A 15,876-nucleotide genomic window follows, 5' to 3' on the forward strand; every position below is an offset into this window, starting at 1 on the left:
CCGTAACGTTTCACTGCGTCCTGCTGAATATTGTGGAAATGTTAAAGACTATCGTGAACGGTTGTTATAGCAACAAATCGTCAGCAAAAATATTGTATATTTAAATTAAAGTATAAATGTGTGTGTTGAAAACAATTCTGACTAGAAAAAAGGTAGTGGCATAAGCCAAGAAACCCATTGAGTTATATACAAATAAAAGGGAAAATACACATTATTTCTCCATTATTGCACCTGTCAAGCTTTTTTTTATTGTATGTGTTTCTGTTGTTTAAAAGTGTTTGTCAAAGTCAATTTAAAAGCCTCAGAAGACCATAACAACTTAACTGTAAGTGATAGAGCAGGGGTTTCCACACTTTTTTCACTGAGGGCCACATACAGAAAAACGTACAGGGCTGGGCAACTCACTCGAGGTAAGGTATATTGCCTCATAAATTAAAGATATAAGTGCAAACTCAATCAAATGGAGGTAAATTATGCTTGATATATGAATATGCTTTAAGAAAAATAAACGGCCTATATCATAGCTTTCCATAGGGTTTCATTTATTTTGTTACAAAAAGTGTCTGAGCTCATTCCTTAAAACAGAAGCCTCAGATTGCTTCTCAATCTCTCTTCACAGCCCTGTGTAAAGGGCAGACAATAAGGAGAAATATAAAGGGGATATTCCAAGGTTGTTATGCAAATAAATTATTGGGCTTTCTCTTATCAACTAAGATTTGTTAGACAATGTGTTCAACTTTAATTGACTGAACTGACTGGCCATATTCCATTATACTTTTACAAAAATGCACACACATGATGGGCCGTAGTTTCAGTTTGGACACCCCAGTGATAGAGGGTAAATTGCACTTCAAAGGATTCACATAACTTCAAACCAGTTTTTCTCAGTTATATATATTATATTCTTAGACAAACTTAATGTTTCTATGCCATTCTTGTACATCTGGTTCTCGTAGTATTATCCCCATATCGAGACAAATTGCAATGCAATTCCTATATCCTGATCATAAAAGAAGCATATCGTTTTGCTGTGATGTGGAGTTATTCTAAAATGATAGGATGAGACAACAGTTTTATTGTAAGGATGTTTGGACCACTGTGATCCAATATAATAATTAAAAGCTGTCAAGTTAAGAAATTAATTTGGGCCTAGTTCTTTTGACCATAGAAATTGAAGTTCACAATCCCTCTTGACATCATTGGGTTATTTGGTCATCTATAAGGTAAATGTATAATAATATCATTGTTGTCCTTGAACTGTAGTATTTTTGTTGTTTGCTAGTTGTAAAGGCTTCTTTTTTATCTCTAGGCTCAGTCCATATAAACCATCATATGAATGCATTGGTTTAGGTCTTAAAAAAAAAAAATCCTGCAAGTACTGAACTGTAAAAAAGTGGATCCAAAGTGTTCGGTGGCCAAAGGGTTGCATGCTGACCATGTGGTCATGGCATGCCTGGTCCAAGTTTCTAGACACATTTCCTGTTGTCTCTCTACACTGCTGCCATTTAATAAAATGCCTCAAAAAAAGGGGATCTGAAAACCAGTGCTACAGTTGGGAAAAATATTATCACCTTATTGTTGCACATATTTTATGCAAGAAAAAAACTCAGACTACATTATTGTTAAATGGCACTCTGATTTTAAAATGTCATTATTTAAGATTATGTGTAATTGTAAACTGGGCTGCTTTACTTCAAAGGCATCATATCTCTTTCTGCAGAAAAAAGATCCAGCAGGGCCCTACACTGTTTTTCACAGAATGGACTATTGTCAGCCTGATGGATGCTAGGCATTTTCCTCACCTTCCTCAATAAGGCACACATATTAGCTATGAAATGTCAGAATATGTGCATGTATGAGTGACTAGTATGGACCTTCAGGCCTGTGCTATTATTACATGTTGATGGGAATGTAAATCTATATGTAAATGTAATTTAACAGACTGGCTATCGCCACCAGTCATATTTATAACTCAAAGAATACGGCAAAAATTATGCCATCCTGGCTCTCATGCAGACTGTGTAACATTAACATCCATCTTGTCCTTCCTTCCATATCATGAGAATAATTTTGAACTCAGTGTATCTAACTATAGGCATCGCCATCATAATAACAGTGAGCGAACAGCGTTATGATAGGGAATCAGAGGGTGAATGCCATCTGATTCAAAAGGTTTCTCCATGCGTGTCAACACAGGAAAAGCCATCATAGAGTTGGATTGTTGCCTTCCAAAGGTTAGTCTGCACCTCATGTCACAACACTATCACCCCTTTTAGCCAATGTATACACCTGACACACACACACACACACACACACTTAAAATCCTGCATCTGTTTTGTTTTTTGGGAAGTGCATATGGGGGCCCTCTGACTCCTCTGCGCCACATATCTCTCTAAATTGGATGCAGGTTCGGGATGCCTCACTGACTCAGTGAAATTGTGATGTGGCTGCCTGATTTTGGGTTCCATGCATTTGGTGGTATTTACTATTATTATTTTAAAAAAGGTAGAAGAGACTGGCTGAGTGGAGGCATCTGGTTCAGCGGTTCATCTCAGGGCGTACAGACCACTGGCGTGTTAAAGATGGATGGAGTGTCCTGGACAAGGATTTGAAGTCCGTAGATTTCCAATCACACATTCCAGGGGGATGGTTCTGCCTGATGAATGATCTTTATTGAGGAGAAGGAGTTAAAAGAAGCATGTCATTGCTCTCATTTGATGGTGTTTGTATGTGTTATGGAGGCTCCTACTTCCATTTGGCGCCAGACGCAGTAGCCAACACTTTTGATGGAGTGGTTTATCAAACAGGAATCTCGTCAGCTGCTCTTGTGTATTGCCAATATTCTGAAACTGATGGTCATTTGTGTACAAATGTACTTCTCTGAAGACCAAGAATGCCCCAAATGTGTCCTAAACACTGCTATTGCTTGGATTTTGTAAGTTTGATGAAACATTCATGAGAGGATTTTACAAAACAAAAATTCAGGACAATACATTGTTTGCTTTGGTACATTATGCAAGAAATGCATTTTGAAAAAACAAAAAGTAAATGTCCCTTACAGTTGTTTTGGAAATAACAACTTAAATTTGAAACAATAGGTTCATTAATACCTCTTTTTAAAGCCCTCTTACATTATTTTGATTATTGGTTTAACTGATGTCACCTTCTCAAATGTGAATATTTTCTCTTCTAGTCAAATAAATATTTTGGTATTTTGGCCTGTTGCGGTCAGATAACATATATACATTTTTCAAACAAATCTTGAAGTCAAGTGTGGCATCTTCTCAGTTTAAGGTGATGTGAGTTCATCTCAATAAAAGTGCCTCTTCTCTGCTATTGGTGCAGGTGTTCTTGTTACTGCATGCATGTAAACACAACCAGCCAGCCTGTATCAAAGCAGCCAGGCACATGGAATTCTCCCGAAAAAAAAGACTAGCCCTGGATCAGCGCTCCTGAACAAAAATGGCTCCCATGCATCACCCATATGGGGCCCTCTGTGCTGCAGTCATTCACACACAGCGGATGTACAGCATTTGTGAACCTAAAGCCCATTTTAGTGCTTTTCTTTCACTGCAACACACGCTCTGTTGTTTCAATCCACTGAAAGTTTGATCGTTCCTATCACATTAACTTTGGTGTTATATTTTTATGAATTCTTAGCATCAAATAGCTTTGCGGGATAAGAAACTGGTGGTGTAGAGAGATTCAGTATATTCTTGAGTTAATATGCCAACTAGAGCATGTACTAATCAGTGGCAAAGCTCATGCAGGAAGAAACAAATGATAAAACACAGCCGGAGGGGAATGACGAATTGTCACAGGGGCATAGCCTGAAATTCTGTGTAACAGAATACTTCTGTAGTTTCTCAGTCATTTTTAAGATATTCAAAATTGAGTGGAACCCATCTCTGGAAAGTAAAGTAACACAATACTACTTTTGACGTTTCCTCAATTTAACATGCCAAACAGTTGGCAACCATCGTCTTAGAACCCTAAGGAACCAGGACGCCCCAGGGTTCATGTATTTTGGTCTAATTTCTTATGGTAAGAAACATTTAGTCTTGTTCAAAATGTCTTGTTGTTGGCCCTGCTAGGTGTGTCTGACAGTCAATTTTTTTAACTTTTTTAACTAAATTAATTGCCAGTACCTGCCACACACACACACACACACCTTTGATCAACAGTCTGTCAGCGCTTTCAGCAGGAAAAGACTAGTGTGACAACACCTTTTCAGACCGGACCAAGTGACTTGTGTCTATGGGGATTACATTTGAGAACAGAAGCTCTGTACACTCTCACATGCACACACACACGCACACCACATCGCCACACGATGCCACAACACCTCTTTCTCAGCTGCGGGTATAAAACCACATTGACAGGAGCCTTGTCCTCTCTTGTCGAATCGTCACGCTGAAATGTTTACCTTTACATACAAATGGCCTGGTGTCATGTTGTGTCACATAATGTTTCATGGACAAATAATGTGTCCCATTTCTCAATCCGCCCTGCAGCCCTTAAGCCCCCTTCTAGCCTTAATAGTCACAACAGCAACAACCATGGCTGCAAAAGAGGAACCTTGTATCCCCACAGTGAAGTGCCACTCTGAATTAAATCCCAGGGATATAAAGGTAAGCTCAATCTGCACAGCGGCATCATGGGATGTTGATATCATAGTATTTTTAGTTTAGGTTTAGGTTTTGTACAGAAATGTGAGATAAAGTCAAAAGTGGTGACATGATGCCCGCAGGAGTAATGTTCAGGCCGTGCAGGATTTGCTTCGAGTTGAGAATACTAAACCTTCAGCTGGACTTTCTGGGTGGTAAATTAGTTCGTCTGGAAGTAACAATTCATAGGCTTTACAATAAAGATAATGCAGAACTGATATAGCATCAACATTAAGAGCTACAAAACAGAATTAAAAAAAAAACAGCAAATAAAAGACTTAATAAAAGTATTAGTAACAAGATAGAGTGAACATGTTGTGAGATTTGGATTTATTTTATTTTTGAAACAAGTAAATGTATTCAGTTTTTAGAGGAAAAGCCAATGTACTCCAGTGTTCTCCATTTAGTTTAGTACTGTACTTAAGTACAATTTGTAGGTCACGTGGGCTACTTTTACTTTTTAAATCTACCTTTTCTGCTACTTCTGCTCTCCCATAATGCATATAGGTAATAATTGAACTTGTTATATTGCACACAATCTTAAAATTTGATTTTTTTTAAATAGGTCCACTAAAGCAACTAGAACAAACCATTTTAAGTAAAATACAATTTTAATATATATAAAAAAAATAGCCCACATTATAATAAAAGGGAGCATTTACATGAGTGCCCAAATAAATATTTAGCTGATTTATGTACTTTAAAATATGATTTTGAAGACAGGACTTTTACTTGTAATTCAATATTTTTAGATTGTGTTACTGTTTTGCTTAGGTAAAAGCTTACAAAGTACAGTTTATGAGCTGCAGAAAAACAGACAGAGCGTTCATGCAGATGTCATTATTCATTAACACACTGAAAGCATTGTCTCTCTGTAACAAATTGGACTCAGGACAGTCGTGCTGCAGTTTACCCTAAATGTAAACGCTGTGGTGAGGACCAAAAAGTCCCAGAGACCCTGAGCCTCTCCTCCTGTGTTTACGTGTTTACTTATTGTTCTAATCGTCCCTTTAGTTCTTCTTTCTCGCGCTTTAATGCGATTCTTTCCGGTTCCGCTCGGTGAGAGCGCGGGTCACCGATCCAACTGCACCCCCCCTCAGATTAATTACATTAATTAGCACGGGGGAGAAAAACAAACAAGTCATGATTAATATCGAAACTATGGCGAATTCTTTGAGGAGATTCTCTATAAGCAAACCAAATTTGGAGCGACACCTCCAGGCTGCAGGAAACAAATGAGGCAAGGTTAGAAAAACTATTCAGGGTATAAAATAAAAATAAAGCAACATTAGTATAGAGAACTTTGTAAAGACTTTAGCTGTGTGGAGTTTAAGATCCTACTTATATTAGAATATATTTCGGCGTAATAAGTCTCAAAATAGGCAACTAATATTTACATGTGTGTTTTGTTAAAAACATTTAAAACAATATATAATAATCATCGTTATTATGATGATTTACTAATGTTGCACCCGCATGAGCAATATTATGAGTTTTTATCAAAATCATTACAGCTTCCAAAAATATAAATAAAAGTAAGTATAATTTTCATATTCACACCAGGTATCAGGTTGAGCTCAATGAAATATCATTTATTAATCGAATTTCCCTCAAAATGTGTCAGTTTTATAAATGACGAATTTAATTTGTCTTCTTCCTCTTGTTGTCCCTCATTATGGGTATAGCTTGGCAAAAATAACCCAAATGAAAAGTGGCAGAATATTATAAGGGTTTCTTCAAATGGCTCAATAGCAGATACTTGTACAGTCTTTTCTGCGAGCTCGCACTGAATAATCCGCTGCCATGGCCATGCATACAGATTCAATTTCTGGGCCTGTAAAAAAGATGAGGCAAGTCTTCCGAGGACTCAAGATCCTTTCCCACTGAAGGAAAGAGAGCAGAGAGTTATACTAAGCTATAACTCTGTGGTAGGCCTAATACATTTTTAGCAATAAAATAAGTGACATCAGGAAGTTATAAGTAGCCTAACACAAATGTTTGTATGGTAGAAAGTCGGTTTTAAAAGGACTCACTTTGTTACTGGACGGTTTACACTCCCACTATAAATATCTTTCACACATTGTTATTTTCCTGACATCAGTGTATGTATCTGTGGCGGCCTGTTTCTCCACCTGAAGGTCAGAGACGAACCTGCTTTGTGTCTCTCGCCATTTCATGGTAACATTAGTATTTATGTTTTGATGTTATGGGCGCGAGCCGAAGGTCAGGGTCGTAGTGTTGCAGCGCGAGGCGACAAGCAGAGCAAAATGGGTCGCTGTCTCGCGCTTTGTTCAGCACTCAATTGTCTCGGGGCTGCGCGTGAACCCTGAGACCTGCGGCTGTCTGGAGGACAGAAACCAAACGGAGGGAGGGAAAATGTTGACACCGAATAAAGATACACAGCAAACATTTTTGTTAACTCTTAATGAATATCTCTTGCTTTTGTTTTTTTATCGATCAGGTGGAATCAGTGGGGAAATATTTAATGTTGTTTATTATTTGTGTTTAAGTGACAGAAGGATTACAGCCAATGGCCTTCTATAAACACAAGATTTGATTTAATTTGTCATGAGCTGTATACTTTTTTCACCTTTTGTGTTGCAGCTTTCGATGATTAACCTGTTATCCTTTTGAAGGAAACACATTTATTTTTGGTCTATAATCTGACAACCTCTTACTTCCGGTTTAGGCTGAGTGTCTCAATGTAGCTGGACGCACTCAGGCCGAACTATTATAATTTAATTCCAAACAAACGATTTCCGGTAAATCTTCTGCTTTTATTTCAAACTGGAATGTGCAAATAATCCTTATCACAAGTTTTCAACCTGTTCTTCAGTTTTAATTGCTTTATTTTTGTAATGTGTTTGTGTGAGAGACGGGGCATTTTGGTAAATTGAGGTGTGAAAGAGACATGCACACGATTTGAAAAATTGTTTTGTATGTAGGAATGGCTTTCCTGTCTTGATTTAGAGGGATTATAACACCAGAAATGCCCTGCAGTGCAGGCAGTCTGCTAAATGGAGTTAAACTCTCTCAGTGGGTGCAAACTTATTTGGTCTGTTGTAAATGTATTATCTCTTCGATTTACACACGGCATCTATTGCACGTCTGTCCGGGAGATCCCTCATCTGTTTCTCTCTCTCTGAGGTTTCTCCCATTTCCCCCTTTAAACTGTGGGGTTTCTTTGGAAGTGTTTCCTTAGCCACGATGTGAGGGTCTAAGGACAGAGGGTGTCGTATTGTCATACTGATATTCTGTACAAACTGTGAAGTCCACTGAGACAAATGTAACATTTGTGATATTGGGCTATATAAAATAAACATTGATTGATTGATTGATTGATTGATTGATTGATTGATTGATTGATTGATTGATTGATTGATTGATTGATTGAAACTGAATGTAAACTGTTCTAAGATGTTTGCTTTTATAAAATGAAAGAGCCGAGAGCACACGTGTTAAGAACATCGTTAGCATGTTTAGCAAGAGAACAAACTTCTCCATGAGAGCTAAACAAAATGGTTAGAATGAGCTGACATTTCAATTTGGCATATTAATATTTCAATGAAATGTTGTGCGTCTGCAGGTGTGTGTTCACAAACAATTGGAGCTGAGGATCAGAACTATGCTTTTTTGTAAGAAACACTCTACACACAGCACATGCAGGTGTAGCAGACTGCATTCTCCAACAGCAGACCGGTGAAGCTGAAGGTGTAGCTCTGTGTATTCCACCTGCTCAACAGACTTTCAGTCCGTGCGTAATGCGTAAAGAGCACCGTGCGTAACAGGTGTAAACCGGCACAGAAAGAAGTTTGCACAAACTCTCATAAACGCTGTTTTGGACGTTTCTGAAGGTACACCTGACTATACACGTAAAAAACTACTTTATCTTGTTCTACAGCTAATAAAACAATACAAAACTGCATTGCCATCACGCACATCATGCATACCTGTATAGCTATCTTGTGTCCCAGATGAAATGTATCTAACATAAAAGAAGGGGAGAGAAAGACAGAACGAGGGAGAGAGGGGAGGGGGCGGGAAAGTTTAGTAAAGTGGAACTTGGTAACAGATGCGAGAAAGGGGGACGCGGCACTGCAGGGATGGGTGGAGGTTATCCTATGATGTGTGTATGTATGCTCGGCCGTGCGGGTGCGCATGTGTTAATATGTGCACATTAACGAGTGTGTGTGTGTGCAGGCTCGTGCGGGAAAAGGACAGGACATGAGCGCACATTGAGAGAGCGGCTCTTTTACTCTGCGTGATCATTTCACGCTTCCCCCAGAAGCCTTTTTTCCACCTAAAGCGTTTAGTTGCAGCTGACTGAGCACTTGCAGAGAGTGCAATAGGGAGCGGAAGGGTCGAATTATTTCAACCTGCAACTCGCCCCAAAAGTACTGTAGGAGAAAAAAAAGAGAGGGAGAGAAAAAACACTGCCATAGAGAGGGAGAGAGAGGGAGGGGGGGAGAGAGGGACACTGGAAAAAGTTTTTGTTCTTTTCCTTTTTTTTTCTCCTCTCATCGCCTCCCCCTGTTCTACCCGGAGATCATGGAGCAGGGCCCCACGAGTCCTGCACTGCGGCTGGGGAGAACAGGTAGGCTCGCACCGGCTCTCTAGAGCTTAACTTCACTTTTATGAGCGGTTGATGCTAACTTTTTTAAAGTGAAAGACTTTTCGTCTTGTTTGTTATTTGTTGTGTTTGTTTTTACTCAAGTGACAGTTTTAAATAGAAGTTGTGGAAGTCATTTGTTGCAATTAATGTATAGTTAGTTAGTTGTCCTGAGTTAGAAGTACTACAAAGTGTTCTTAACTATTCCTGTATGGCAGGATAATAGGGAAAACTTATTTTTAAGTAGCCTATAGTTGTCTATGCACTAACCAAAATGTTTTATCTCAAGTTTGTGATTTTATGAGTTTCTGGAAACTTGTTGCTGTCTTGAAAAATATCTTAAATTAAAATAAAATTTGACTGGAGACTTTTGCCGTTTAGAATATATAGTTGTGTTATCTTATGAGAGTCATTGCTCTTTGTAATCATTACCTTTTTATTTTATTTGCAACTTTTGGCGCTGTGTGGCAACATTCTTCGTCAGGTCAGCCCCGTGTTGGTGTGTGCACCATCACCTGAGGGGAATACATTGATTGGGCCTTATGTTAAAAAAGCATTGTCAATGTGTGCAAGATTGTGTGTTTTTGGCACGAGCATGCAGTGTAAACGATGTGTCATATTCTTAACATATCAAATTCCGTTCAATGAACTTTATGTTAAATCTTCTTGTGAGCAGTGTGACTTTGAGATGACAAACGATGGAAAGTTTGATGCTTATTTTTTCGTTTTTGAGGACAAAAGGTTGTAGTTGCATTCCGAATCAGTCCCAGTCTTGTTTTTTTCTGCGTGTCTCCATTACATTATTCAACAGGTTCATCTCGTTTGGGCCTATTCATAAAACAGCAGGGTCTGGTACAGCAATGGATCAGGCCATCGACCTTGTTATGGCACCCAATGGATATCACATCATTTCATATTGCTGCCCGCTGTGTCTGCATTGATAAAACATCTTTTTTCATTAAGAAACGGTGGGCAGGTGATCCTCCCTCTAAGGGCAATGCACTTCGTGGAAAGCCCTTTCTACAGAAAAGCCAAACTATCTGCTTTTGTGATGCCGCTGCTGCCTTATAAGTAATGCATGTAGACAAAACAGCCATGTTTTTTTATTGAGGGGCCGCCTGAATCTTGTGTTGCTTTTCATACTGATTATTACAATATAGTGACAAGAAAGTGTGTTGTAATTCTGACACGTCCTATAATAATATAAATAAATTAGCTCGTGCCCTGCCTTCTATGGAAATGTGTCATCAAATAATGCCCATGGTCTGTAAGACAAATAATGCCCCCTTTGCAGTCTTTTGTGGAGTGGGCCTTACCCCTGGTAAACGGTGAAAGCAATGGGATTTGTAGCAATTGGATAATAACCTTTTAACCACTGAGGAAATCAGAGTTTAAAGGAGGCCCTCCCCTGTTGGGGTGTAAAGTCTTAAGGGCCCCGGGCCTATACCTACAGCCTCTCCATTTCCTCTCACTTGAAGATACGTGCCTGGGGTACAAAGGAGGATCTGTTAGAATGAACGTGGATCCAATGAGGCCGCTCTCTCTTCCCGCCCCGTAGGTTGGCCGTACGTAAAAGTGCGCACAGGCCGTCTCCTTTTAATAAGAGGGCCGCCATTTCAGTCCCTGTCTGGTGACATGTGGGGAAGACGCTGACGTTAAATTATTATTTTACTAATGATTGAAATTAGACCTAGGCAGTACATTTACTTTTCTAGTCTAGAAATATTTGATTCTTGACCCTCGTAGGATTTAAGCCTTCCTAATATATACTAATGTCCTTTCTTCATTACAAAATAAAACCCACACAGGCAAATTGGATACCCTGACGCTAAAGTACGGTCAGAGTCTCACTGAGACACCATTTAAGTTCCAGCCTTGGTGCACATATAACCGAAACATTCTGTGTGTGCATCCTTGCAGCTTTAGGACCAAACAGCTGTGAAGTGCCCCATCACAGGAAAAAGGTCTGATATTATGGACAGCAGGGCCTTGTTCTCCACGTGACAGATGACAGCCGAGTATTTACTTGCTTATCATCGAGCGAAATGATTACAACAAGTCCGTTTGATCAGGCCTGAGAGAAGCAGCGAGGTTCACCTGGTCCGAACACAGCCAGGTTCCACATCCGGAAGTCCAGGACGGTTACTGTTCATGCAGTCCATGTAGGCCTACTTTATTTATTAGTGATGACTTTTTATATTTTATTAGCACATGAAAACTTAAGAAGAGATACGGGAGCTTTCTCATTATGTTTACAGTCAGCGGGCGTGTAATAAACGAGCTGGTGGAGTTAACATGCGCTGTTAATTTGTCATTGCTTTTTCGTTTCGAGGCTCGGGCGCAAAAAGCAAAACAGCCGAAGCTTTCATGGTGGATGGAGGGAAGGGGAGGAAAGGAAAGAGAGAGGGAACACTTAAACAACAACATTGCCTCCAATTTGCCTTCAAATGATTATCACAACTCAACCACATTCTTACTGATGTTTTAAAAAGTATACACCCCCCCCTCTCCTTCCCTCCCATTTCCAACAGTGGAGAGGTAATGAAATATGGTAATGGATTGGACCCCCGGATTAAAGTCGTTTTACCCTGATGGAAGTTTTCTCCAAATGTTCAACCCTAAAGCAACAACAATTTGTATACATGATTGATTGTGTTTGGGTTTTTTAATTGCTTATGTATTTAATTTGCAAATCGGAGAGACAAGGGCGCGGCTGCAGTTTACTTCTGTGGGGAGAAAAGCGCTCGTTCTCTATCTCAATAAATAAAAACAGACTGGCTGCAGAGGGAGAATGAAAAAAAAAAGAATACGAAAAATATTAAATATGAAATAGGTTGAAGAACTCTAGACCCAAATACTCTGTCAATACAAAACATGTAGCCTATATTTATATTTATTGATGTACAATATATCTGGAAAAGGAAAATACACACTTAAGAAATATAAATGGTAAAGAAAATAGCAGATTTCCCAGTTTGCCGATTATATTTTTGGAGCAGTATCTTGTCACGATCTGACTGCTTTTTTCGTTATTTATGGCCTAAATGGACCATCTTTGGTGCATGTTCCAAAATATCTAATTTTGTAAAGGTTACTGTATTCTGGTCTATTTGTCTTTTGTAATTGTTTTTATTAGCAAAAATCAAACAGCATGGGCTGAGACAGCAAATGACTTTGACTGTCAAGTCATATGCTGTCTCAGATTTGTGGGGCCCTCTAATTCATGAATATCCAGTAAAGAGATGTGAAATATGAATGAGGATTAGTGTGTACTTCACTGTCAGTGGATTATAAAGCAGGGACGTGGAATCGATGAAGATTTATGAAAACATACTAAGGGTTGTACATCTTGGTAATGGAAAAATAATGTCATATTTTGTCTAACAGATCACAGTCAAACAGTGATCCCTTATATGAAGGCCTGGATGTTTAACATTGTCTGTCCGTTTAGAGCCCCAATCGACTGTTTAAGGGTTGATTGTAAAGTTCTTGTCTTGCTTTTGCGCGTGTGTCTATCTCTGTGCACGCACGAGCACATTTCCCAAGGTTGAACGCCCCCTCGTGGTTCATCTTGTACACAGTCCAACACAGAAGCCTCCGAAAGAAAGCAGAACCAAAAGAAAATGCATTTAAACAGAAAACAATACTTGACAAACATTTGTTTGTTTAATGAGGAAAACCTGACTGTTCGAGCACACTGCAGAGTAGTCCATGGGGTAGAAATCCACGTAATGAAAAGAAGCTACCAATAATTCAAATCAGGAAATCTACGAATAAACAAGATCAGAAATTAAATAGACTCAATTATATCATACACTGACCTTTTCAGTATCAGATTAATTGCCTTGAGGTACATCAAACATGTACGTCCTATGAGGAGAACAAGATATTGTTATTGTTGTTTTTCATTAGTGAGTAACTTGAATGATCCGCTTCCTGTGGTATTACAGGTGTCTTTGATTTGATAGGCTAATTGTGTATCTCCTGTATAGATACATGTTTTCTAAATGAATGTTTATGCGTACAGTATTAACACAGAGGAACTGAAATGATTAAATGTCTACAGGAAATAGGAAAAAGGGAAATAACACTTTTTAATTTGGCTCATGCTTTAGGCTATTTGTGTGTTTAATATTACAGGGGCGATGCTTATATGCCCTCTCGAATCAGGTGGGACGAACATGTAATGAATCCTTCTCTCTCTCTCAGTTTGGAGTGTAAATGCGGAGCTCGCCAATTGCATCTCATTAAAAACTACATCCTTTTGGATCCGCAATCAATTAGGTAATGAGTGGGAATGCATGTTTCATATGTTGTCTCCAAAACTCCCCAAGCTAAAGATTTATAACATTGTGTAAAAAAATGGAACATTATGCAGAAGCCTTTGTTTTCACAACTCTCGCTCCTGTAGGTTGAAGGACAATAAAAGCTGGTTTTCGAGGTGAATTTCAACTTAAATGTGTTTTCCGGAAATGCTGATGGCCTTTAAAACCTGCCTTTCTGCTCTCATGTATTCTTTCCCCTTGTTCCTCTTTTATACCTATAGTAGGCTTAAGCTACATAAAGATGAACAGTTGCAGTTTGAGTTCCTGGGCATTCCCTCATTTATAAAGCCTTGCTGCAACTAAGCCTCATTTTTTAGTAATACTCAATTAATTAGCCATTTAATATTGACATGAATAAATTGAGTGCAAATGGGTATAAAGGCATTACGTTTTTTACTTCGTTAATTGAATATTAAACATATGATCATTGACTCCCCGAGCCCTGCGTCGCTTCCCAGAGCCTCCCCATTGGTAGACGGACAATACATGTGGGGCGTAATTGGCCCATGGGATGCGCAACAGCCAATCAGCACGCTCCCCCTCCCGATTGTACCAGGGGTTGTCTGTGACGTGGAGGCAAAGCTGCCGTCCTGATTCGCTGGATTCGTTGTGAGTGACAGGCAGCTGGCCGGCGCGTGTAGGTTAGGGTTCCAGGGGTTTGGAAGCGCGGGCGCTGTCCGCACGAGAGCAGGTCCTGAAACGCCGCGTGCGCCACCGTGGACGCTGGGCGCTGGCAGCTTAAAGAATTCTTTCAATCCATGCTACAGATTTAAAGCACAATCCTTGGCGTGTTCGGCTGGTGAGCACAGAAAAAAACTACCTTGTGAATTTGGACGGGACTGTTTTCTTTTCCAACGCGAAAAAGTGCATCTACAAACTCAAACCGGGAGTCCGACAGCTTGAGCAGCGAGTCCTTCACAACACAGAGGCGGGACAGATAGTGACCAAGAACTGCCTTACTAACAGGATAACAACTCTCACCGCAGCCTCAGAAGCTTTAGGCAAACCAGAGAGTTTGGTATTTAATTTTCCTGCTGCGTAATTGTCTGAATTGTCTTTCTTTTTCTTTTTGGCACGGTGGATATGAGAATTCAAGATGTGAGCACGTATCCGCTCTCACTCGCTTTATTGATGGGAGATTCCTCAGTGTGAATGTGAAAACTACTGCCGAGGACGATTTCTGACAAGAGAATTTTCAGCAAATATCCTGGAAGAACAATAACCGTGGATCTGTAAAGATTTGTTTTTGTTTCTTCGATCTGGGTATTGACATCTTCGTTGCATTCAAAACAAATATATGTTAACAGACTGAAAGGAAAAAGTTCAGACCCCCCCACCGGCTAAGTCGCATTTCAGGGGTCACGGTCAGCGGACCGAGAAGGAGAGAAAGGAAGGAGGCTACTTTGTTTGCTCTCCATATTTTTGTTTAGCAAAACTTTGAATCGTTTTTTTTTTTAACTGAGGCGACTCGGTGTAGACTAGCAGCTTGAGGGGATGAGCACTATTGCTGTCGTTCCCCTCCTCTGGTTTGGGAGACGCCAGGACCGACCCTGTGTCCCGTCCCCATGAGGGGGGAGCCTGTCTGTGATTCATATTTTTGACGCCTTTTCATTCCCTTCTACTTAAAAGTCTCCAATTTTCTATTTTTTTGCAATATCTTTTTTATTAATTTGATTCAAAGTACAACTTGTATCACATTGTCAAACATTTATTTGTATTAATTAAGAGGGAAATACCCTCCCTTTGAAGGGGAGTATATTTGGACGTACGTCCATTTATTGGAGGTCACGGTGTGAAGTGGCTGACTGAAGCTGTGTGTCCGGTGGCATTTTTAGACCCCTCACACCGTACCGGGGCCCTGCAGCCCTACAGCTTAACGATGGAGATTCATTGTAAGCACGACCCGTTTGCGGCAATGCACAGTAAGTTTATACTTTCATATATTCCCCCATCTGCACGATCCCATCTGCCATAAACTGAATCTAACCCCCCACAGTTCTCTGTGCAACAGCGGAGTAGCGTTTCCGGCACCATACACTCCAAAAAACCCTGCTTGCATTGAGTCCTAAATCCTAATCTTTCACTGGAAGGACATCTAAAAGTCTCAAATAAATGCTTAAATAATACAAGCACTTGTATTTCGCAAAGGAAGTCTTTTTTTGAAAAAAGTTCGATATATAATTCATTACATTTGCAATCATCTATATTATTATTTTTAATCAAAAGGAATCCGTTGTGAAATTTAGAAAATTCATCGAGCAAGTGAAAATGTATT

At 39.6% G+C, this 15,876-nt stretch overlaps 1 protein-coding gene across 4 annotated transcripts in view; it reads left to right on the forward strand.

Annotated features, from left to right (window-relative positions):
- Positions 1-8,808: 8,808 nt before the first annotated feature.
- pax5 (paired box 5) overlaps positions 8,809-15,876 on the forward strand; it is a 54,650-nt gene continuing 47,582 nt past the window's right edge. The window contains exon 1 of one of the 4 annotated variants that reach the window (XM_034080909.2): positions 8,809-9,261. In XM_034080909.2, coding sequence (XP_033936800.1) covers positions 9,216-9,261 — 46 coding nt within the window. In that variant the 5' untranslated portion in view covers positions 8,809-9,215. Of the gene's footprint in view, positions 9,262-15,392; positions 15,524-15,876 lie in introns of those variants that run through there. The other 3 variants (XM_034080925.2, XM_034080918.2, XM_034080935.2) reach the window with 3 other exon arrangements.

Source organism: Pseudochaenichthys georgianus, chromosome 1 (genome assembly GCF_902827115.2).
Source record: "Pseudochaenichthys georgianus chromosome 1, fPseGeo1.2, whole genome shotgun sequence".
NCBI lineage: Eukaryota > Metazoa > Chordata > Actinopteri > Perciformes > Channichthyidae > Pseudochaenichthys > Pseudochaenichthys georgianus.